Genomic DNA, 23,681 nt, shown 5'->3' on the forward strand with positions numbered 1-23,681 from the left:
GAAATAAAATTCATCAACTATTTCATCGTCATCATCAACTACAGCCACTCACCATCCACTGCTGGATGCTCCAACACGCTTCTATTCGTCTATATTTTCTTTATTTTGTCTACCCATCTTCCTTTGACCCTTTAGCATTTGTCTACTTTTCATCCATTCTTTCTAGCCACGTGGCCCGCCCATTGCATATCAATCTCTTCACTCTATCCGCTAGGTCCACTACCCTTGTCATACTTCTGACCTACGTGTTCCGCTTCCTTTTTCCTCGTTATGCGGAGCATATAGCGTTCCATACTTTTTTGACTGCATTGGATTTTGTGTAGCATCTTGGCGTTGACGATTAAGGATATATATACGTGGATATATACGTACGTATTTTCTGCACTTTCGGTTGATGTCGGCAAAAATGGAAAATGCTTGCAGAAGTGGAAACATTTTTATATGTGTTCGCAATATACACATCCGTATTTTTTATTGTTTATACCTATATGCATGTAAGTGTTAAAATATTTAGCTATCCATTTTTCATAAAAAAGGTCTACTAGATCAGTTTTGTTGCTTTACTTTTTCCCTCAAGGCGTGAAATAACCAATAGTCAAATTTTAAAATAGTTTTACTCGTTCTTTTGAGTCCTTATTTACACACAGTGGTGTGAACACCTCTAGTTCAAGGTTCAAACTACGAAGTGAATTCAGTGTGTTTTACAGTTATTTCAATAGAGAATTTTTGCGAATCGGTAGGAAAAGCTTTGTGGATCATCGGCTGAAAATCACTGATCTAACCAATATTAGTCGTACGTTTTTTTAAGCATTGCAACTTGATCATTCCTTTTTATGTTAAACAACATTATATTTAAAACCATCGTGATATCAAATTTATTGAAATATTTGAGTGTGAAATAAATATGTTCATATTATGTACATACATATATGTACGTATAAAATAAAACGTTCGCCTTCGTATTTGAACGAGTGCAAAGCTGAAGAGATGCAATAGGATGAAAACCATGTAGCATGAAACGACACAATACGACCGAGCTTGCCAGATATCATTACAGTCGACGAGAATGCAACGGAGTGTGCGAAAACCAAATTTCCTCCTCGCTAAAATACATTCATATGTACATATATTTCGAACGTGCGACAGCAAAAATTGTTTATTTTTATTGCACACGGCAAAAAGTAGATTGTAAGAAAAAAAAGGACAGTCAATTTTGCAAGTTTTACAGAAACGCAAATTGGAGGCAGGACGTTGCCAGTAGGAAATAAAGGCGGCACGAGGCAATGCAGGTCGGTCTCCTGAAGGGGTTTTTGTTTGAAACACACTCGAGTTGAGTGGAGAGGCGTTGCTCTCTTGTCGGGCGACATGCACGTCGCTGCAAAGGGGTGCATATGCACGCGGACCGCGGGAAAATCCCCTAGTACCGTTCAAAAGAGCTTTGATCGTGCCTACACCTTTTAAAAAAGGCGCAACCTTAATGTAACCTCATTAAAATAGACACTTTAATGCAACACGTTCTTTTAAACTTGCGTAATTTTGGACCTCGAGCAATATTATTGTTTTCAAAAAACTGAAAGTCAAGGAATGAATGAATGTACCTATGATGTACTTTTAAAACAAATTTTAATAATCTGCCTTAAAGTGATCAGTATAATTTTTCATATTCGTGCTAACAGAAATATCCTAAGTAGCCTAGCTTTCATAAAATCATCTTGTTTGTCTTCAAAACTTAATCTTCTGAATGATTAGTCGAACAGAATCGCGAAGGAAACAGAATAGAGACGGCGAGACCGTGCAAGCGAACGACGCGGCGGACCATACCATAACAATCCACTACCTCAGGTAGGGTCGATTCTGGTTTCTGAGCTTTAGTAAACAGAGTGAACTTTGGTGAATTCAATTGTTGATATTTTTAAATTTTAGGTAAAATATATTAGAGAACTTATGAACCTAATGACGACACGTCACTGCTATATACTTATACCCTAGTCTAATGACGACACGTTACTGCTATATACTTTTACCCAAATGCGCAAATCTACAAGGTGATGAAAACCGATTTATTGATTTCAGCATGAAGAGACAATTATCGTCTATTTATTATACATAAATACATATATAAGGATGATTGACTATAATACAAATTCTACAACTTTATCTATTTTAATTTTATTTTTGTTTTAACTCGCTTGAGTAACGCTGAGTAATACAGCTAGTACAGGAATTGGCCAAGGTTCTGTAATGCGAGATGCAAATTTTACTTTTGCAATAAAAAAGCAAATTTATCATTTGGTATAAGAAAGATTGCTGATGTGCCTTAAATTAATTTTCAATTACTTCCGCATTATATAAATAAGAAATATATCTAAAAAAAGTATTGTGTTCGTTGATATTTCAACGGGTGGTTTTGGAAAGAAAAAAAACAATGAACGAAATCAATAAATAAATAACCTAATTACAATATTCAGACGCATATTAATTTGTAAAATCTGACTTTGCGCATTTGAGCATGTCGTTTAATTATACCCTTAACTCACAGTAAATATGTCTATTGATATTATAATTATACAAAAACTTAAAATTTCATTATAATGTCCTCCATTGTATGGCTCACTTTCGGAATCATCAAGTGACACATGCATATTGGAGGACGCTACAAAACTTGTAGACGACTTCCCAGCATGTAAGTTGCGGGCTCGTCAGGGGCGTCTCATTAATCTGCGGCGGGTGACAGCCAAAGCGGGTGGGCGGCAGGGCGCACTGGGTCTCAACAGACAGCTGCTCTGTGAAGATGGCCCTCCACCGTGACGGATCAGACTTGAACGATGGCACTTCAGCGCCGAGGAACAGGTGTACGTGTCGCTCTGACACTCTGCCCTGTTTACATGCCGATTACAACCCTAATTGGGGTGGAGGTTGAAAACGATCCCCCGTTCAACGCCATTCACCTGAAGGACGCGCCAGTTGAAAAGTTACACACATAACAAGTCACGAAAATTCGTATTGATTTAAGCCGAGTTTGGTTTTATTTTGTTTGGCCGCCCATTTGTCTGCGGGTTAATGTATCGTATCATAGACAGATCGATTTGAGTAGCGGTGCGTCGCGTGCTACACGTTAGTTCAGGCCTCACAGAAACAACTACATACATATATATGTATGTACATATTGAAAGAATGAAAAACTTTATCAAAATAAAATACAGTCACACTATATGAGTAGTAACATTTGGGGTTTAATGCATTATGTATCAAGTGTCATTGTAGTCATATTCAAATAGTGGTGATAAATAGTCGGTAGGATGGTTTTGCCTATTTGACGAAGGATCGTTTCAACAATGAAATCAGATAAATTGGCAAACTTTTATAGGAAACGATCGACTTGGATTCACACATATGTATACAAAGTATTTCTGCAAGTCTAAACAGTAGTATTGCAGAAATACTTTGAATAAATTCTCTTCAATCAAGATCAACCCAGGGATTGAACCCGGGAACCTTTCGGCGGTTAGCATGACCGCAACCTCCGAGCTATAATGCTGACTTAATATGTACATATATCATGTAATCAGTACAAAACCACATTAGTACATCGATTTGATAATTAATGCTGTCGAGATGACAGATGCTGCTTGATTGGAAATTATACATTTACATACAATGTACAGTAAATCGAACTCATTTCAATAGCTAATATATACATAGTAAATTCTACGCACCGTTGTCATCGATTAACATATGATCCGATTAATGTTTATATTTGGGTTCATATGGTAATGTTATATGATTGAGCTTGGCTGACGTACAAGCTATTGAACGTATAAGCATTGACCAAAACATTACATATGGGTGTAGGTTAATGAAAAATACGGAACATTATTTCACGAATCTACGTATGTATGTACCTATATATGTATGTATGTATTCGAAAAATTCACAGAGGTGGATGCTTTTTTTATTTGATTTGAATAGGCTATTTAGTTAGGAAGGATACAAAGTGATATTGAATGGAGGGTACATTCGATAGATTTATTCGACGTAGTGCGTGAAAAACCCGTACGAATGCTGGCACACAAAGGAGCTTGCTAGAGAGCTAGCGAATTTCATACTACGAGTGCGGGAGGGGGTGGCGCGTCTGGATTAGAATACATTCGCACGCGTTTCTTTGGCGGCTACATTTCGCATTCACGTCTCGGCGGCAGCAGAGCGCGCGACATGCAAACCTAATCCCTAGACACGTGGGGCGCCGACGACACGTGTCCCATCATTAGACAACGACGGGACTATCGCGTTCGCATGCGCCCTACGGGAAAACTCACCGGCCCGGACGACACCTTGACGATGTAAATTGACAACTGACTTGATGATTACCTTATATTACTCGGCTGTAAGTCGAGAATAAAAAAAAATGGACCCGTGTATGTAATTTTGACAAGGTAAGTTGATGGCAATATTCAAAATCGAATAAAGTCAGATAAGAAACGGTTATAGAATATGTGAGCGGTAATGTGTAAGCGGACACGTATTTCAATAGTTTCCTTATCGTTCAAGAGGCGAAGGTATGTATGTAGGTAGGTCGGAGGGAAGGTGGGGTGTGAGGGGTTTCTTCCTACACGATGTACGTTTTGCCGCGAACGAAAAGTAATGTTTGCATATCTGGGAACAGGAGGCGCGCACTAACGACCGTCAAAAGGACATAAATCACATAAAGATGCACATGAATATTTTCCGGTGGAGCAGAGCAGCTCCTCCTTTTTTCAAGGTCCCATAAGGAGGAACGGCTGCGAGAAGATTACAGTTCGGTACGTTGCGTCGTAACGCCGACCACCCCTATCACACGACACAGCAATGTGTACATATATGGAAACAATAGGGTTGCTACATCATAATTTTAAATCGAAATATGCACAAACATGCTTTTTTCATACTAATTCTCCTGCTTGAGTTGTAAAATCTGTACAAAATGAATTTTACAATGTAAATTACTATTACTGCACTTATGTATGTATACGAAGAAAATTTTGTAAGAAACGGACAAAATATGTATGTATTTGACCACAAGCTGGCGTCGTTAAAAAAACCTTTCAATGAATTCCAAACACTATGAATAACGTAGAGATTAGGAGATTGGTGCTCGTCCTCCACTGGTTTACTAGCGTTGATCACCTGATCTGGCGTTCGCGCCGAAAAGTACATATTAGGCAGTTAAGGTCCGTGCTTCATTCGGAGCTGGCAGGTTGACGGATCAAGAACAGTAAACTACTTCTACTACTTTTGATTTCGGAAATTCTGTCTACACGTCCACGGAACAAAACAAACATGCATATGTATGTCCCATTTATTATACATACATCGATTTTGGCAATTTTAGAACTAAAAATGTGATATTTACTAAGTAGTACTAAGTACTTTAGTTTGAATTTTTCAAATTTTGACATTCATTACAAATCAAAAATTAAAGCTCAGAATATACATATAAACAAACATAAAAGCTTTCACGTATTGAAATTTTAAACGTTTAATTCCCAAAACCGACAATCATATTTATTCTATGTACGCAATTCGGCAGTTTATATGTATGTATGTCATATTGAAGTGTAGTATCAATGGGATAATAATGTCCATTGAACGCTTTAAATAAATATTGAGTTTAAACACAATACATAAAGTATGTATATACAGATTTTAAGAATTAAGCGCTTCAAATACTCGATATGAATTGTTGATTTCCTTCAGCATCGTTACAAGGAGGAATCTTCTTAATACGAATTTACAATGTGGCGTAATTAATCGGATAGCCAAAAATAAAAGCCCGTTTTAAATATTTTTGACGACACTTCGAACTCTACAAATATGGTATTTATTGATAATTTTGAACCAATTTCGGAGTCGAGGCTTAGGCTTAGGTATATGTTTGAATTATTATTGTCGAAAACGGCACTTGTAAGATAACGGAATTGTTCCTATTATAGTCGTAAATAAATTTGAGTATAAGTTGGAATTATAGACGCGGTTTTATCATTTGACAACACGTGGCGGTTGGACGACGGCGTTGGGTGTTCGGCGAGTCTGTGGTGTGGGGGATGTGGGAGATGTGGGAGGAGGGTAGGCACGGAATCCAGCGTCGGAGCCGTGAATATGTAAAGCGGGCGGCGCTATTTTATTGCCGGTGAAGAATTCAACCCGGTTGATATTTAATGAAACGTCCCGAGTCGAGAGGAAACTTTTATCGCGCGCCGTGGCACATTCCCGCGTGGAAATGAGTTTCCGATGGATGGTCGCCGCTGCCGACGGAGACGGAGACGAAAACTCGATCAGGCGCCAACTAGATCAGGTGCGAACTTGATCAGGTGCGAACTCGATCAAGGAACGAGAGACGCGGAAAAGTGCGAGAAGAAAACGTGTCGTATCGCGATCGCCGCGGAGCGTGTTGTATGTTCGCACGTGGTAAACGCAGCGTAATTTGCAAAGATGCGCGCAACTGCCTATGTATATAGGAAACATCGTAAAAACGATAATATTATATCAAATATGTATGAACATACGTGCATATTTACACTTCAGATAATGCAATGAAAAATAATTGAGTCTTTCAAAACTTAGATTGGCGAAATGTAAATTCTTTAGAATGTGGGATGCTTACGATTCAATTCTATAAAAAAAAAAAGAAAACGAAGTTTTCCGACGAAACTCTGTCGCTTCAATAAACCATACAGTTTTCCTCCGTCTAGACGACAAAAGTTTACGGAAAATAAATGTGGAAAACCATTTAAGTAAGATCGTATTTGATATGAAAGAAAAACGTCAGTTTACTCAACATTGAAAAATTATTTATTAAGTACAAGGTCGATACAATAGATCACAATTTCCAAAAAAAAAAATTAAAGCCCACACATAGCGGACAAGCACTCCGTATATGGAAATATGATGATGGTAAAGCTCGGATTGCGACATGGCCAAGACCCATTAATAGTCTGGCACCTCACCAGAAGAATCAAAGGGCGGGGGCGAATATTTGCTTCAACTGTGAGAAGACATCGACAGAGAAGCCTTTTAGGGGCGGTATTGACGTAGCCTTCCCCGTTGGCGAGGTCACCCTAAATTGGCATTGAGTGAAAGCATAAAACGTCACTGTGACGGGAACGTTGATGTTATCACACAAAACCAATTTCGATCAGTCGGCAATGTTGACAACGAAGATTTGTTACACAAATACGCATTTAAATGTTTTCAATTTTTTATTTATTTATTATTATACTACACTGTCAATGGAAGAAAACGAACACGGTACATAATTTCGAAAATATTGTATCAGATACCGCAACGCGATCTGAAGGTTTATACGAGTGTGTAAGGTTTTTTGTTAAAATATTATTTCAGGGATCTTACAAATCTTGGCAGAGGCCTGTTTCCCGCGGAAAGAAAAGAAAAACAATTGTATGCTCATAATTCATAAATCTTTGAGCTGGCTGCGTGTGCCTCCGTAAGGGGGCCCATAAACAAAATAAACAAAACGCAAACGGAAAGCCGCCCCGTCGTATACTGTCTCGAAAAATATGGCACAAAAATGTGGATTACTTGTGAAATATGAAGAGCTTCCCAAAAGACAGAGGGCGGGAGAGTAGCAACACAATCACAACGTAAAAACCAACCAAAATAAATTAAAAAAAAGACAAGACATAACAAAATAATATGTATATATAAGAATATAAAATCGTTAATTATGAAAAGGAGACGGCAAATCCCAATTCCTCGAATTTGTAACGATTTGCATGTATAAATCAGGCTCAAAGAGAATCTACTGTAATTGGCAAATAATACGTACGGCAATTAGGCTGGCGGCGCGTGAGCTGAATATTTAACGTCCTCAACGCCCGATTGTCATCCCTAGTGGTTATTTTAGCGATGCTGTGCGCTCAATATACGATATCGGAGAAAAAATTAAAAGATTTATTCACGCGTTGATAGAATGGTCGCATAACTAACGAGACACATATCCGTTTACGTGGTTGCAAGTGGAATACGATACATTTAATTAAACGTTGCGCAATCACATATCGATATATAATAAAAATAACTATACGGCAATTGGGTGTTCATTCGTAAAAAAAGTAGGAGTGTTGTAATGAAAACTGAAATAAAAAACTTGGTTTGATTTGCAATTGAAAACGAAGTCGTAGGAACCATTTAGGAGAGTAAAAAAGTTATAGTGCATAAACGCCTCAAAATAATGAGCAACGTGGATAGACTATTTAGTTGAAAAGACAAAGGCGGCGATGGGAGGGCGTTAACCCTCCGCAAAAAGGGCGAGGGAGGACTGACATTTTAGCAGCACGTGTCCTCGAAAGCTAATCACGTTTTGGAGCAAAAATGTAGGACGGGCCACGGGCAAAGGCTTCACACTGTAAATGGCGATTTAATTCAAGAAAATTATTAAATGAAAAAACTTTTTTTCCCCTTAAAAACACAGATTGTATAAGCACATAGAACAATAAATTCAGCAAATTGTAAATCAAATCATAGTAATAACTTTTTTATAAACCTTGAACTTTTTTTTTGCAAACTTCCACCCCTGGTATTTGCGCAATGGTGGAGTTTTTTTTTTCAATACATTTTATTTTCCTCGACCGCGAATCGCATTATGGAAGCGGTGGAGAGTAAAAACAAAACGTTTCTTTTTGTATCAATTGGCAACTAGGGAAACATAAATGGGCCTGTGAGGAATAACCGTAGGGCCCCGTCGGCATCTCTACATATGTACATACATAGAATCGCGTGAAAATTGCTCAGCTTCAATAAACTTATCCAGTCATCCCATGGCGACCGCTATTTTCGGCGCGCTCATTTCACACCAGTAATGACAAATATACATATGTAATGTATGTACACACACCACGGTATAATTTTCGATCTTAAAACGCAAAGGCGATATTAATTTAAACGCAATTTCTATAGCGTGATTACAATATAAATGCGCAAGCAAATAGGGGTAACTCGATAAGAATATATTATTGGGGTGCAAGTACTGGTTAGCGGGGTCGCGATTTCGAGACCTCGACCGGTGACCGTTACTATGACATTTTGACCCCCCTCCCTTTCTGAATCGTTATTCAGAAGTGTTAGAATGTTGGCTAGCGGCCTTGAAGGGATATACACATTTATAAAAGACCACTGGTCAAATTTAACGGTCAGGGGTTAAGAAGCATAGGTGAGGAGTGACTGCGTCTATTTAGCATACGTATTCAAATTAGGCAGACACAAAGCGATATTATGTATTATGTATTCCAATTCGATGCTTATAAGTTTTCGTTAGAGCTGAAATTTATCTTAAGACCTTTCAAGTGCCAAATATAACCGAAATAAATTCACATGACAATGTCAAAATAGAATATGATTAGAGAAGTTGCAATTTTAATTACTAGCGTGACGTATTTTGATGACGAAGATTCGTAGTTTTGACGTCAATTCTCCTAAAGCAAAATAGATATTCGTAGCCAATACAAATCTGTTACAATGCCAATGGATTTACTTTGCTCATGTTTTATGTTATGTATTTGTGACACATTTATTTAGTAGATTTATCGCAACGAAAATACAATTTAATTTAATATTTGTATGTGATGCGTTTGTTTTTAGCGAACTTACTGTTAAACTTGAACATTTTCAAATGCGATAACATTGCTCAGTTAAATAAACGTGTTCACAAACAATCCAGAATGTCTATTTCGGCAAAAAAAATATGATAAGATAACCTTATCATTATGCTATAGACATGTGAATTAAATTGAAGGAAAAAGGAAACACAGTAAAACGAAATACATGCTATTTATAAATATAGCATTTTTGCAATTTTGAAAAAAATAAGTTACAATAAATCTTAAATGAATTACAATTCGATTTACAGTAAAATTTATTGAAAAAAAAAATACAAATGGAGTTTTCCACACATTTGTGTATTTTTTAAATTAACATATCCGAGCTGGTTGCTCTACGGTTAGATCATTGGTCATGACACATTCGCGATGACTTAACGCAAGTGAGTCTCGTGATGTGAGCATACTTTATTAATAGATAACCATGGTGGGCGGACACGGTTCATCGGGTGAGTGAGAAAACCGCGCGCCACTGGTTTAGACTCCATGTGCACCCACTTATGTACTTTTAAAATTAGTGGTCAACAACCGGAGAATAAAATAAAAACGTTCTGAGAGATATACACGTATCTATTCATTTCCGTATAATAGCTACCATGATAATTAACTGATGCCGATTATTGATGAAACCTACAACTGACACGTGGAATAAAGATCAAAATACAAGACTAAACGCAATAAAATGTGAATATAATATGTATGAATTACATTACATTATGCAATATTATACATTTTTGGAAGTCATAAAATTTCCAACTACGTACATATTATGAATAAAAGACCAACTAATATAAAAGTTTAATGTTTGGTAGAAACTGTTATGTAGGCCGCTAATTTGATCCAGTGTATAGCAAATGTGGAGTAATTATTGTCAATGAATCTTGGTAAAAAAAAAGGGGGGCGAATAAATTCGATGAACGATTACTCGCAAGAGAACAATTTCGTACACCTACACGAGCAATAACCAATTTTTCAACACATATATTCATTAAAACGACATGTTTTGTTCGAACGAAAACAATCGACCGACTCTGTATCCGTCTTAATTGACATTTCGTAAAAAAAAAAGTAATTATGACGAGGCACTTCCCCCGAGGGGGCTGCGTACAGCTTCCAACGCAATTGCTAAATAATTATTCTATACGTTACCGAAGCTCTGCGGTTAGTTGCGTGTGTTGAAAATACGAGCATTGATCATCGGTATAATTATTCCGAGTAATTTAATAATTTCGGCCCCTATTTTGGTTAATTTGTTGCGGGAAACAAACTCAGTTATGGCCATTTCGTTTTGAGTTTCAGCATCACCGATGAAAGCCACAGATGTGCAAATTTACATGGAAACAACTAAAATTATCGGATAATACGATATGTTTTATTGAAATGCAATTCAGAATGGAATAAATTGAAAATAGATACGAATTAATCTATGTATATCTACAATAACTAGCATTCATTCAAAACGATTGAGTATCGTTGTTTGTTTTTTCGTATAAAAATTAATTTGAAACATCTTCATTTTTTAAATATTTTTTTAGTATCGCGTTCAAAATAAGTGAAAGTGAAAGGTGTATTAAATAGATTGAATAAAATCTGTAGTGTTTCGCAATTCTCAATTCACATCAATAATCTCAAAATTAGGCAGGGGTTGTCGCACAGTGTTGAGGTTCATATTTTGAGTATAATCATTACGTGCGATGATGGTATTTGGTACTTATGTATGTACAAAACATCATATGTGTCACCTTGGGCAACCTGTCGTGGCACCTATGTAAGGTCGGCGTTAATATACATATAATGGATAAATAAATAAAGAACTAAATATTATATATAGAAACTTTCTTGGTGTTAATGTTTTGAAAAAATATTGTAATACTGTAGCTTCCTCTTTTTAATAAATAAATAAATAAATATCCAGAATTTTCTAGGCAATCAATACCTTTTTAAAAGGTATTGATTGAGCCATGTGGTTGGCTGTCTTATCTGTGTGTATAATAATTGATAGAACATTTCAATACGTCAACTCAAATTTCCAACATAAGTTTTGTTGTTATGGCAACCAGTTAATTTGATTATTCACAAAAATAAAATCAAAGTGCCTAATGTCATTTTTATTGTTTTTTTTTCAAATACTTAATTGATATTTCAGAAATTAAAGTTGTAACATGCAACTGTGAGTTTCTCAAGAAAAAATTGCAATAGGTAGGCTGGAGAAAATTATAAGTATAACAAGGAATAAGATATAGACGAAAACCTTTTTCACCCAGAAGCCGATTGATATTGGCGCGCGCCTGATTGACTGGTAAGTAATTGACAGGGGCGGTTGTAAATCGCGCCAGCAATTGGCCCAGCCCAATACTTGGCCTCGGTTCAACCGGTTGCCACGGGCGCATCATCACCATTCCGATACAATTTGTCGTCCATTGTTTGTTTTGTTTCGTTTCGACAAACGCAGGGAATGCAACTGGGACTAAATCGACCCGCACGGCCCTGGTTACATTCCCCATCGTTGTACGACTTTCGGAATTCGGAGCGAACGTTTCGTGCCAGTCGCCGTGCAAACGATAAGCATTGCCTTTATAGCAGCTGTGTAAGCAATGCGATGCTTCGAATAACTACTATCTACATATAATACATACATACAACTTCAAAGAAGCATTTTGATTGTAATCATCATTGTCGGTATTATGAAAATATTTTCGAAAGTGCAATGGCAAAATTATCATCTATGAAAATTGTGCGCATAACGTTTTATATTATATTTAAGCAAACAATGTAAGTAAGATACGAATATGCAGGGCAGAAAAGATAAGGTTTGCGGCCCACATCCGGCTTCTAACCGCGCAACGTCACGATATTTTTTATCGTTCAGGATGAACCACCAATTTGAATAAAATTTATAGTCAACAGGTTCGCATTAAAACTGATGCAATTAAGCGAAAAAAATAAAATAAAACACAACGTTTATTTATGAGAATCTACAAATACACCGGCAAACAATATTTAAATTTAAAAAAAACAAAAACGAAATCATAGATTACTTTTATATATCCAACCCTTCAAATATACATTAAATGCGGAGAGTCGTCCGAATTTTAAATTAGACGATATATCACGAGCAAATACGCTCGGTATGTATTTGCACAGCTTTATCTGACTGCAGTGTTTGTATTGCAATAGGCCCGACAAATTGGCACATTTTATCGAGTGCGATAATACGGCCAAGTTCCAAATTTTCCGACGAAATTTCGGGAACGCGCGCGCGATGCATAAAACAAAAACGATAACGGAAAATTTCCAATCAGAATAATATGTAATATGTGTGACCTGAAACGGGACAATCAAAAATAGCCAGATTAAATACAAAATGCACCTGATATAATTAATATTTATCACAGGTCACCGGTTCAAAGTATGTAGATAGTAACACCGACAGTTCGCGTGTATGTCGTCTACACCGTCCTTGGGTGAAAATTGTTATCGAATTATGTGTTGTTTATTTTTAATATTACGTTGATATCGAGGAAAGTGACCTAATACGAGTGATCTCATTCAGAAGTGATACTGGCAAAAATGGGTACTCGGGGCTGAAAAAGGAAATAGGGGTAGATTCGCGTCGTAAGAAATCGCACAACGTTAATAAATTACGACAGGTGTACGTAGGCAAGTTTATGTGCCTGGCTCGGGGGTTAAACTTATTCTGCTCCGACTGAATCGGAAAATACTTCCCCGGCCTTGTTTTCTTCCCCCCAGTGCGAACGGGATAAGCAGAATGGGCATGGGGTAAAAGAGATGTGGGGACGGAGGGGGTAGTCGTTTTTATTTATGTTTTTGAGAAATTAAATTACTGGCCGAGCGTAACTGGTCTGACGTTTGCCAGACTAGAGAGATCCAAAGTCGAGCTCTTTGTTCAGCGGCCGATAACCTTTTTCAGAATGTAATTATAATCAGAAGGTAACTTTCATATCTTGACTTCTGCGCTAATAATATACGCTTATTTGCACATTTTCGATGCAATATTTCTTTCATTTTACATAACTGTATCCGACTTACTGGCTGTGTTTTCGCAATATCATATCGCCGAAGATAATGAAAGTCGCTTGAGCAAATTTGAAATGTTATAACATTACGAAGTGGCATTTATATGAAAGAGATTGTGTTAAAAATGTCAAGCCACTGGACCGCAGATTTGACGAGAAAAGCGGAAAAGTTTTTCCTATATTTCACTGCGGATTTTCTCTTTGTTGTTTTGAATTGCCAAAATACTTTATATTTTCACTTCTCAATCATCATCAGCATCATGCTGGATGTATGTATACAACAATACTATTTTATTTTATGACTTTCATGCACAACTATCATTTGCTTATATTCTATACATTTCATTCCGCCCGTCTTACTATCCAGATCTCTTCTAAATTTCATCATTAAAAAACTTAATTTTCGTTTATCCACATACATAACAAAACAAACGACTATTGTCAAGAAAAATTTTCACTAACCGTTTTTACAGCGAGGTTTGTTGAATTTGTAACAGGTATGCGATAACCACTTGCATAACAATAGATTGCATTGATATTTCACAAAGTTCGTTATAGCGACTGATCATTTAAGCTTGCGTTCATCATAACAGAAATTACATCTTTAGTAATCAGGCAAGAGTTCATACGAGATAATCGTAAATCATACGATAAATTGAGATCGATTTGTATGCACATTCTCCTACTGTAGTCACAAATCTTTCATTCAGTCATGCCTGAGTGCCTCTGTTTCAAATCATTCCCCTAATCATAAGCATACATACCTAAGCTTCCTTTTAAATAGAAGTCCAAAAGGTTATTTCTTGATGAAAAATATAAATATATGTACAATGTGTCAATAATATGTGACTGTTCGAGCTGCCTTGTTCGAGAAGCTTTCATCAACGATCGAGTCAACATTAACACTGTCGCGTCGGGCAAAGGGTCGGGAATTGCTCGCATGTATTTATGTTAATGAACCTGTATTTAGAGCGCTGTGCGTGGCATGTCGACTTGATAACACGAGTGAGTGATTAGCCGAGTGATCATGGCATGTACCACGACACGCAGACCCCTAGTTTCAAAACTGGTGGGTGCGTCTGATATCGTCCCGCCACACCCCCATTTTATCACTCTTAATACTGCCATATAAATTTATATACGTATATACCTGGCCACATTACAAATAAGACTAATTAAAGTCGACTTAAAATAAACACTGTTCACTGGCAATTTCGCCACTTTTCCAATTCCTTTTTGCTAATTAATTTTTATAAGTGCGCTTTTGCGAATCATGCCACATTTCATAATGTACGCAACTGGAGCGGAACTTCCGTTTTCAGATTCGCACACAAAAAACTGTTTCGTGTCCATGTGTGCGCTTTACGGCGAAAAATTACCTTTATTAAAAATTGTATTTTTTTTTTGTATGAAGTTAATTTGAATTTTAAAGCGCCTTATAAAATCGAAACATTACATAAAATGTAAAAAAATATACATATGAAAATTAATAACCGTGCCGTTTGAGTTCAAGACTTTTCCATATATTATCCCAATATGGAGCGCGTGATACATCATATACCTATGGTAATAAAATTGTTATGCGTCAATATTATTTAAATAAACACGGACAAAAATGCAATTTTAGTATGGAAAAATGTGAAGAAAAACGACACGAAGTATGAAAAGATAGTCAAGGTTGGTTGGTATTGTTATATTACGTCAACTTTTATTTTCGATTCTTAGCTTTGCCTTAAAAAAAAACGAGCGATGGCCGTGGACAAACCGGTTTGATAAGACATATGGAGAGATGTACTGCATAAATTCATCATCCAAATGTGAACCGTGAATCATTAGTCTCAAAGTAAATTACAAGACAAATAAATTTTAAGAAGGTCCAAACTAAAAATAAATATTTATTGATAACGTCAAAAAATTCCACCCATGTACATATGTACGTGCGATTCAAATTGCTTTCGAAAAGCGTTCTGTAATTATTCGGGCCTACTGCTGAGCGTTTAAATTGATTTCCATTGTGGAATATTGGAAACGAATGGAGAAAATAAATTTGGCCCGATTCATTTTATACATTTTCCTATATATTATGAATTATCAAAAAAAAATCATATAAAGAACGGAAAAATTGAAGCGATTCCACGTATTTTTTGAAAAAGTACACTTTAAATATAACTGTGATTAAAATGAACTCGATAAAAATACAAAAAATTGAAATTGGAAATATAAAAATTAGATAAAATGTTTACCTTGATACTGTCGTAGCAAGCTGTGACCCTTCCATTCTGCACCTCGACGTTGGCAGGGGGATGCGCGAATTTGCACTCGGTGTCGGAGCGCGAGCACTTGTTCCTCTGGAATTCGCGGCAAACCTCCAGCTGCAGCCAGCGAGAATCTTTGCCGTTCAGCAGGCTGTTCATGCTAACCATCGCCATTTTGTAGGACACGTGAGAGAGAGCACTCACTTCAATTTAACAGTCAGTCTCGATGTCGACACTACAGTCGGCCGTTTAACTTTCTATTTTACTTTATATCTTTAATTATTTATTATTTTAGAACTCGTTGCGAATTATCAGGCGCTTCGTTTATTTTTATTTTATTTTACTTTTTTGAACGGGTTTCAATATACCAGTATATAGTAGAGCCGTTACGTTTATAAAATAGTTTACAAAATTGGTTATACTATGTTTATATATAATTTCTAATAGTTAATGTTCATAAAAATATATCAATATATATTAAATAAATATATATATGTATAAATTAGTTTTTTTTTTGTTTTTCAATTATTATTATTATTATATCGAATATTAGAATTTTGTTTTTGTTTACCTTATAGGGGTGAACTTTTTCTCGTAAATATATATATAATATGCATATATGTTAAACACTAGGTTGGATGATATCACACGCGGTTTCCTCGATGTATCGACAAGTCTCGGTCAGGCGTATTGCATATGGCAAACGAAGACTAGACGGTGTGTGCGGGGCAGGGGGGCGCCTTAAGCGTCAAGCAACCAATAACTATATGATCCAGGGGGGAAGAAGATGCACGCCCAAGAAGCAGGTGAGGGTGTGGGCCTGGTGGGAGCTGGTCGTCCGGCTGAAAGCACACGCGGCAATGGTAAGTAGTCCGGGTCGATAGCGGGGTGGTTGAGTGTGTCGGGCACGTAAAAAGCGGTAGCGAGCTGGCTGGCCTCAAGCTAAGCTGGTGTGTGGTGTGGGCGCTCAGCTCTGCGAACAACAAAACACATAACGTTACTACACCCGGTCACCGGCAAGCCTAATCTAATCCGACTCTCTTTCTAATCCGACAGCCAAACTCAAGCGAACGTAAACAATAACACACAAGCGAGGAGAAAAAGCGTGTCCGAACGGAGGAATAGGACTGGACGCCTCTACTTCTTCTATGCTCGTGTCTGTCTTTCCACTGCTGCCTCTGCTGCTGCTGCTGCTGCTGCTGCTACCGCCTGTTCTGTTCTCTTTCTTTCTATTGTACACTACGGGGGCTGTAAGCGGTAAATAATAGAAATAGCCAAACATTCAATGAGCCTCTCCTTCGAGGGTCCTGTTCAATTTATCTCAAGTATCTGTAAGGAAAACGATTAATCGACCGCAGCGTGAAGAAGCATTAATTTGTGTGAATTGGGGAGGGGGAGGGACAGTTTAGTTTCAAGACCATTTCTTTGTTTTTTTCAAATCAAGACCAATTCTGAATGAAATGTGCATTCGTCATACATACATTCGCCGAAAATGGCATTTATATTATTTTATTTTATTAATTTTTCATCTTTTTTTTCAAAATTCTCAATTTTAGCAGATCAGAAAAAAGTCAAATTCTGTATGTGAAATGTTCTTTCAAATTCAAATTTGGATGTGATCAACATGAAAGAAAGTCGTTTTCCTAAGACATTTATTAAAACATTAAGTATTTTGGTCTTATAACTTAATCGTCCCATCAACGTCAACTTCAAATTGTAAGATGTGTCTATTTTGGTCTGAAAGTTGATGTATACAAATTATTACAAAATGGAATCTTACGTTTAAAGTTAAATCTTAAACTTTCACAATCCATGAACTTCTACATTACATAAACATATTTCGTACAAGCACAAATTTTATATGAAAGCAAATTTTGTTCAGGATTGTCAAAGTTTGAGATCGATTTGAGGCACTATCACCATTAAGTTTATGATATATAAATATTACAATGAACGTTGGTTAGTATTACAAGACAATGGAAGCATAAAATCGATAGAAATACAATTGCCTATGCCATCTTTCTAACTAGAAAACTGGGGCTATTTGTATTTGTGAAAGAACATTTATGTTAATTTAATTTTGAAAAGTAATTAGATAATTGGGCCTGTGTTTCTCTCCCTGTTTGCAAATGGACGTCGGCCTTCATAACTGTAACAAGTCACGAAGGTTCAACCTCGTTTATGCGGAAACTTGAACTTTACACAACGCGTTAATTTTTTTCGGTTCATAAAACTTGTATAATTTACAACGTGTGTTCAATGTAAAAGGAAAATGAAAATATTTATTGTTACTTTTTTATTTTTCATTAAAGGAGAATCTTGTCAACAATTTTGTACATTTTTTTACGAATATGTACCTGGTAAGGTACGTGAGCCAGGAAGCACGAAAGCGGAGCGCGATTCAAATTATATTTAGCGACCTATATCTTGGCAGACTCGAGAATTCAAATAAGAAACAGAAGCTTAACTCTCCGCGCCATAATCTTCGGTTCGTTAATCTGTACGAAAATCGTTAACGCACACGCATATGTAGCATATACATACATACAATACGATCAAGAAGAAACGAGTAACTTTTACATATAAAATATTACGAGATACATATATATATATATGCGTTTATATCGAAGGAAGTGATGATAGCAGTGTTGGTATGCAGAACAGCATAGCCCACGGGGATAGAAAAAATTTATGCATTTAGAACCAAGTTATATAAGAAGAATCGAGGGGGGAAAACTACACGAATGCGTCACAAAACCAAACGCGATCCTGAAACGATGCCAGGCGAACGCCACGAAAAATGTTTCCTAGTCTAAAATAAAATACAAAAATAATAAAAGAAATGAAAATGGACGTTTTCAACGGCATTCATAAAAACAAACTTATTTATTTGCGTAGTGTATAACCCAGTTTAAATATAACACGCTAATGTGTAAAAATAAACGCGTATAATATCCAAGTGAAAGAGCAGAGTGTCTCGGGGACGCCGACGCGTGCGAGAGCGACGCCAAACGGGAAGAAGAAGCTGCGTGGAGTCCCACCTGGTCGAACCGGGAAACCCGACACCTATCGGAAATATTTGCTCTCGTGTGTTGTGAAAATTAAGAACAGCCTCGGCGTATCGTCGTCGAAATTCCAAGAATTTGACAAAACCGGACGGCTCCGATTTACGTAGTAGTAACTCACGTCTTCTCGTAATTGACACCGCGATCCGTCACTTTGCCGCGATGACACTAGCGTACGCTTGTTAATGCGTTGATTCGTCTACGTTTTCAGCCTTTACAACAATACACACTTTGCATTGTGATGAGAGCATATTGTTGTCACTCGTATTTACATTTTTAAATCGTCAAGGAGATTGATGAACTGTACACAAATACATACATACATACATATGTATGCACTCAAGTATATTCACAATTAATATAAAATGTAAAACTCCATGCAAAAAGTAGACAAGCTAAATGTACATAGCAGTACATATGATAAAATGATGATCGAATTCAGGACGGGCCTATCATATGTACAAATGTGTGCAATGCACACAGGCAGCCAAAATATTAAGGCGGCCGAAAGAAATGAGTCGAAAAAATTATATTCCTTAAAAATACGAAACAAGACATCGTAATTTTAAAATGCATGTAGGTTGTCTTGTTTTATAACTTGTGGATTGCCGTTGGAAGTTGCAACTTGTAACATACCCGAACTATAATTCGGAAAAAATAACGGGATAGGTCTTTGATAACTTTGGCCTGCATACATCTAGGTCTTTTATGTTCTATTATCTGGCAGATGTATTTCTACAAGGATGTTGAGTATTGTTTGGTCATCGAAAGAACAATGTCCTAGATGTAGAATTGAGGGTAAAAACACTATATTTTCATGCATGAAATTGAAAACGTCCAGTCTCTCTTGTGATCTGGTCCTGTTCAGAAGTAAATGTTTTGGTTTCTGTCTGTTTTTCTGGTTAATTTTTATTGTGATTAAAATTTTCAACACTATATTTCTCAGAAGATAATATTTTTGCACTACTCGCATGCTCTTAATTTTTTTTTAATTTTTATTAATAAGATTTATACAAATGATATAGTTCAACAAAATGATCCAATTCGATTACTAGGCTATGAAAACAAAGTTTATGCTCGTAATCTGAGGTAGACTATGTTTATGTATACAATAATTATTAATGATATAAACAGATTGATAATAATGAAAGTGATGCTGAAAGCAACTATTATTAAAACTGTAAACATTGAGAAGATGCATCATTATCGAGAACAATTTGTATTAAAATAGATAAAATTTTCAATGCAATAGAATTTTCATGCAAAAACAATTCATTATTCTTGCACGCGGAAAATATCCATATACTTATATTAAATTAAAAAAAGACACCTTCTTCTATTCAAGCATTTTACTCCTAATATTTACAAACATCCGAAAATTAGTCAATACGGAAGAGTAAACTACTTGGATCGTATGAAAGCTTTCCTAGCGATAAATGCGACATCAAGAACGCACGTGGTCTTGACCGGGAATCGAACCTGGGTCTCCCTTCGTCAAGTGCGAAAGGGCGCTCTTACCGCTAAGCTATCAAGACGAATATTCTCTCGATGGCATTTACCCGGCGAAATGACAACGAAACAATTTCGCAAGAATAATAAATTGCCAGCGTAAAAAACCATAACACTAACTAGCAAGGGACACACTGATAATAGTTTTAATTAGAAGTACGCGAAGAGTTTCATATCGAACCTACACATGTACATAGTACATATATGTAACACGTAAGCGAGTAAAGTCGTCGTTGAACATGTAATATAACTGCCAAAACAGATACGACAGCTGCGGCAGATGATGAATCGAGTACGGCCCTACCACGTGTACGGAGAAAATATTTATGTGGGTGTATTAAAGCATTATTAATTACTGGAATGGGCACTCGACAAAGCTCGATTACAAGTAGAGACGTCCGCCTTACGAGCAGGAAGTTATCATCCGACGAGACTTTGATGTTTATTTTTGTCAATTTGGGATTCCATAAAAAAAATACACTCGATAAAATCGGCCTTTATTGGGCGTGACAAATTAAGTTTTAGCGAAAATAATAATTATTGAACGGAGACAATTTTCGCACACCTATGCAAGTTAAATTATATGACATTTGAACTTTTACACGAAGATAAGCACACCATGTGTAACATATATAAATATAATATAATGTCACGCATAAACCGCATAAAGTTATCGCAAAATAACACACTTGAAATAATTAATTAAGATTATTTCCGTTTTTAAATAGAAAACACGAGATGATTATGGTAAAACGTGACGTTGTGATTTATGTACAAATTAAAATTCGTAAAATGAGATTTAATAAATAAAAAAAAACCTATTTCAGAGAATGTAAATGTAAAAATGCCAGATTTATATATCAAGGCTGTGTGATTTTAGTAACACGATTTCAAATGTTAACGGGTTACTTTTTCACTTGCGATTACGATACCGTTTTTGATCATTACAATATAATGATATTTTTGCAATGACAGAAATTTTCAAATTTTTTTACGACCGATTGTGATTGGAATAAAGTTTTCGATAACACACTTCATCCGCATATATAGTATGTGTAATATGTATGTACATACTTTTATGTGCGTTCAAAGAAAATTACTCGGGGAAAACTTTTATTTCGGTAATTCTATTGGAACTTTGATTTGGAATCGAATTGAACCGTGAGCGCTTCCGCATCTTTCTTTCCTTTTTAGCGTATCTCTTATGTACACACACTACGATGAAATTGTTTTAAAGGCTTTATTGAGCAAAACAAAGTTGCAAAATAAAATCAATGGACCTCAAAGGGACGACAAAATCGACTTTTACAAATACACACACGTAAATATTACTACCTATATATATAGGAATGAAGTTGATCGCATCGAATCCACACGTCAATAGCTTCGACGTCAGTATCAATCTGAAAATGGCTGTCACCGTGTTGTTATTCCAAGAAGCCACAAACATCCCCCATATCGGGTATGAGGTAGTCAAGTGTCCAGTGGCTGTTTGACGGAGGAACGCCAGGCGTCCGGAAATTGGAAAGGGGCTTGTGTGGAGCTCGATGGGCATTATCGGCGAATGCTCAATCTGGGTTGACTACAATGGTTCTCTTTGCAACGACGTTCGCGATTCTACACTGTCGTGTGGAAATGACCATTTTCGACGTTAATATATGTATAAGAGTTTCAAAGGCAATGTGACTTTCATAAAATTATGTATGAATACGTACTGTAATATTTGTATTACATAGACTGTATCGATTGAAAATGTGTTGCACATTATTTCAAACTACAAACATATGAACCGTCTTTACACAATAGCTTTCCTCAATTTAAAAATCTTTTCGATTCAAGATTTAAAAAAAATGAGTAAAAAGAGCAATATGAATTTCAATGCAATCTACATATGTATGTAGTTGTTATTTTTTTCGACAATAATCTAGTTTTTGGCATAAATAAGTCGACTTGTTCATTAACGAGCTCCGTCACAGCGTTTGCTTCAAATAAATCTATTTGATTAACATTATTTTACAATTCATAATTGCATATAGTGTACGTGAAATTAGTGATAATTATAATATAATTGGTATCATAAAACTCGTGAAAATTAAATGATATAATAAAATTATGAAAATACGTAGATAATTGTCCAAATGCGTTGAAAATTTTGTTTAAAATACTGCATTTAAAGAATCATCAGAGGAGGGCTCCCTTTATGAGCAATTAATTGGCGATAAACTCGAATAACATCCAAAATTTATCACCAAGATTCGTCCGTATATATAAAGGCCGTTACATCAAAGTAAAACGAATTTTCTTAATTTAAAAATACGAGGGGTGAATAATTAAAGGGAAAACGGCAAGATAAATAAGGTAGGAAATTCAAAGGCGAGCCGAGAGTGAAAAACTACATTACAATGTGTAAGAAGAGGGGTATTTTTTTTACCCTGGCACATTTATCCGTCAAGTGATCCTAGCTAGGCAGTGAGGAAGGAAGGTGAGAGGGCCGTTGAAAGGGTAACAGCTGGCGGCTACAGCAAATGAAGCGATTCTACAAAAGCGTGAAAAGCCAAGAAATCGCGCGCGAAATGTATGCGCGAGTGTTCATATTCCTAGTGAATGATATTTGACGTTTTGGGTAATTAGTACGACGCAAAGTCGGACCGAAAGACAGAAAACGCTCGACGAAATAAATCGAAATGAAAAATTAATTTATATGTGAAAGAAAAACGAGTGATTTTTCGTCGAGGTAAATAAATCGGTGGATAAAAGACGAAATATATAAAAACGTAGAGAGGAGGCGTCGTCAAGTCGGCAGTTGACGTTTAATCGAATTCACCGACCGCTTTTGGACAAAAAGTAGAAGTCTGGAGTTGGCCAGGGCCGGAGCGAGTAATTTGAATACCAAAACGCTCTATCGGGAGACAACGCCATTGTTCAAATTTCACGGTTGCAGGATCGCAAAGAATGAACGAAAATCAAGACAGCGTCACTGGCACCCAGTTTTTACGGTGCATGAGCGCCGGAGATGCGTGGGATAATCGCTATATTGTACTCGCACACAATTAGCATTGTTTCCTTTGCTCTATTTGAAAATTCCTCTATCAAGGATAATTCTCCTATAATATTGACGGCAAAAAAAAACTTTTTTCAACGGTGAAGAAAAACAAAATTAGCTTT

General features: G+C 36.4%; 1 protein-coding gene and 1 long non-coding RNA gene across 8 annotated transcripts in view; both read right to left on the bottom strand.

The window, feature by feature from the left end:
* mbl (splicing regulator muscleblind) overlaps positions 1-16,394 on the bottom strand; it is an 82,736-nt gene extending 66,342 nt beyond the window's left edge. For all 7 annotated transcript variants that reach the window (XR_013260906.1, XM_077436072.1, XM_077436071.1 and 4 more), the window contains exon 1: positions 15,931-16,394. Coding sequence is in view for 6 of the 7 variants with exons in the window: in XM_077436072.1 (XP_077292198.1) it covers positions 15,931-16,116 (186 nt within the window). In the remaining variant the exon portion in view is untranslated. The remainder of the gene's footprint in view (positions 1-15,930) is intronic.
* Positions 16,395-16,464: 70 nt separating this feature from the next.
* The window catches only part of LOC143915427 (uncharacterized), a 40,276-nt gene continuing 33,059 nt past the window's right edge, over positions 16,465-23,681 (bottom strand). The window contains exon 3 of the long non-coding RNA XR_013260907.1: positions 16,465-16,915. This is a non-coding gene — a long non-coding RNA (uncharacterized LOC143915427). The remainder of the gene's footprint in view (positions 16,916-23,681) is intronic.

The sequence above is a fragment of the Arctopsyche grandis genome, chromosome 8 (assembly GCF_051622035.1).
Source record: "Arctopsyche grandis isolate Sample6627 chromosome 8, ASM5162203v2, whole genome shotgun sequence".
Lineage (NCBI taxonomy): Eukaryota > Metazoa > Arthropoda > Insecta > Trichoptera > Hydropsychidae > Arctopsyche > Arctopsyche grandis.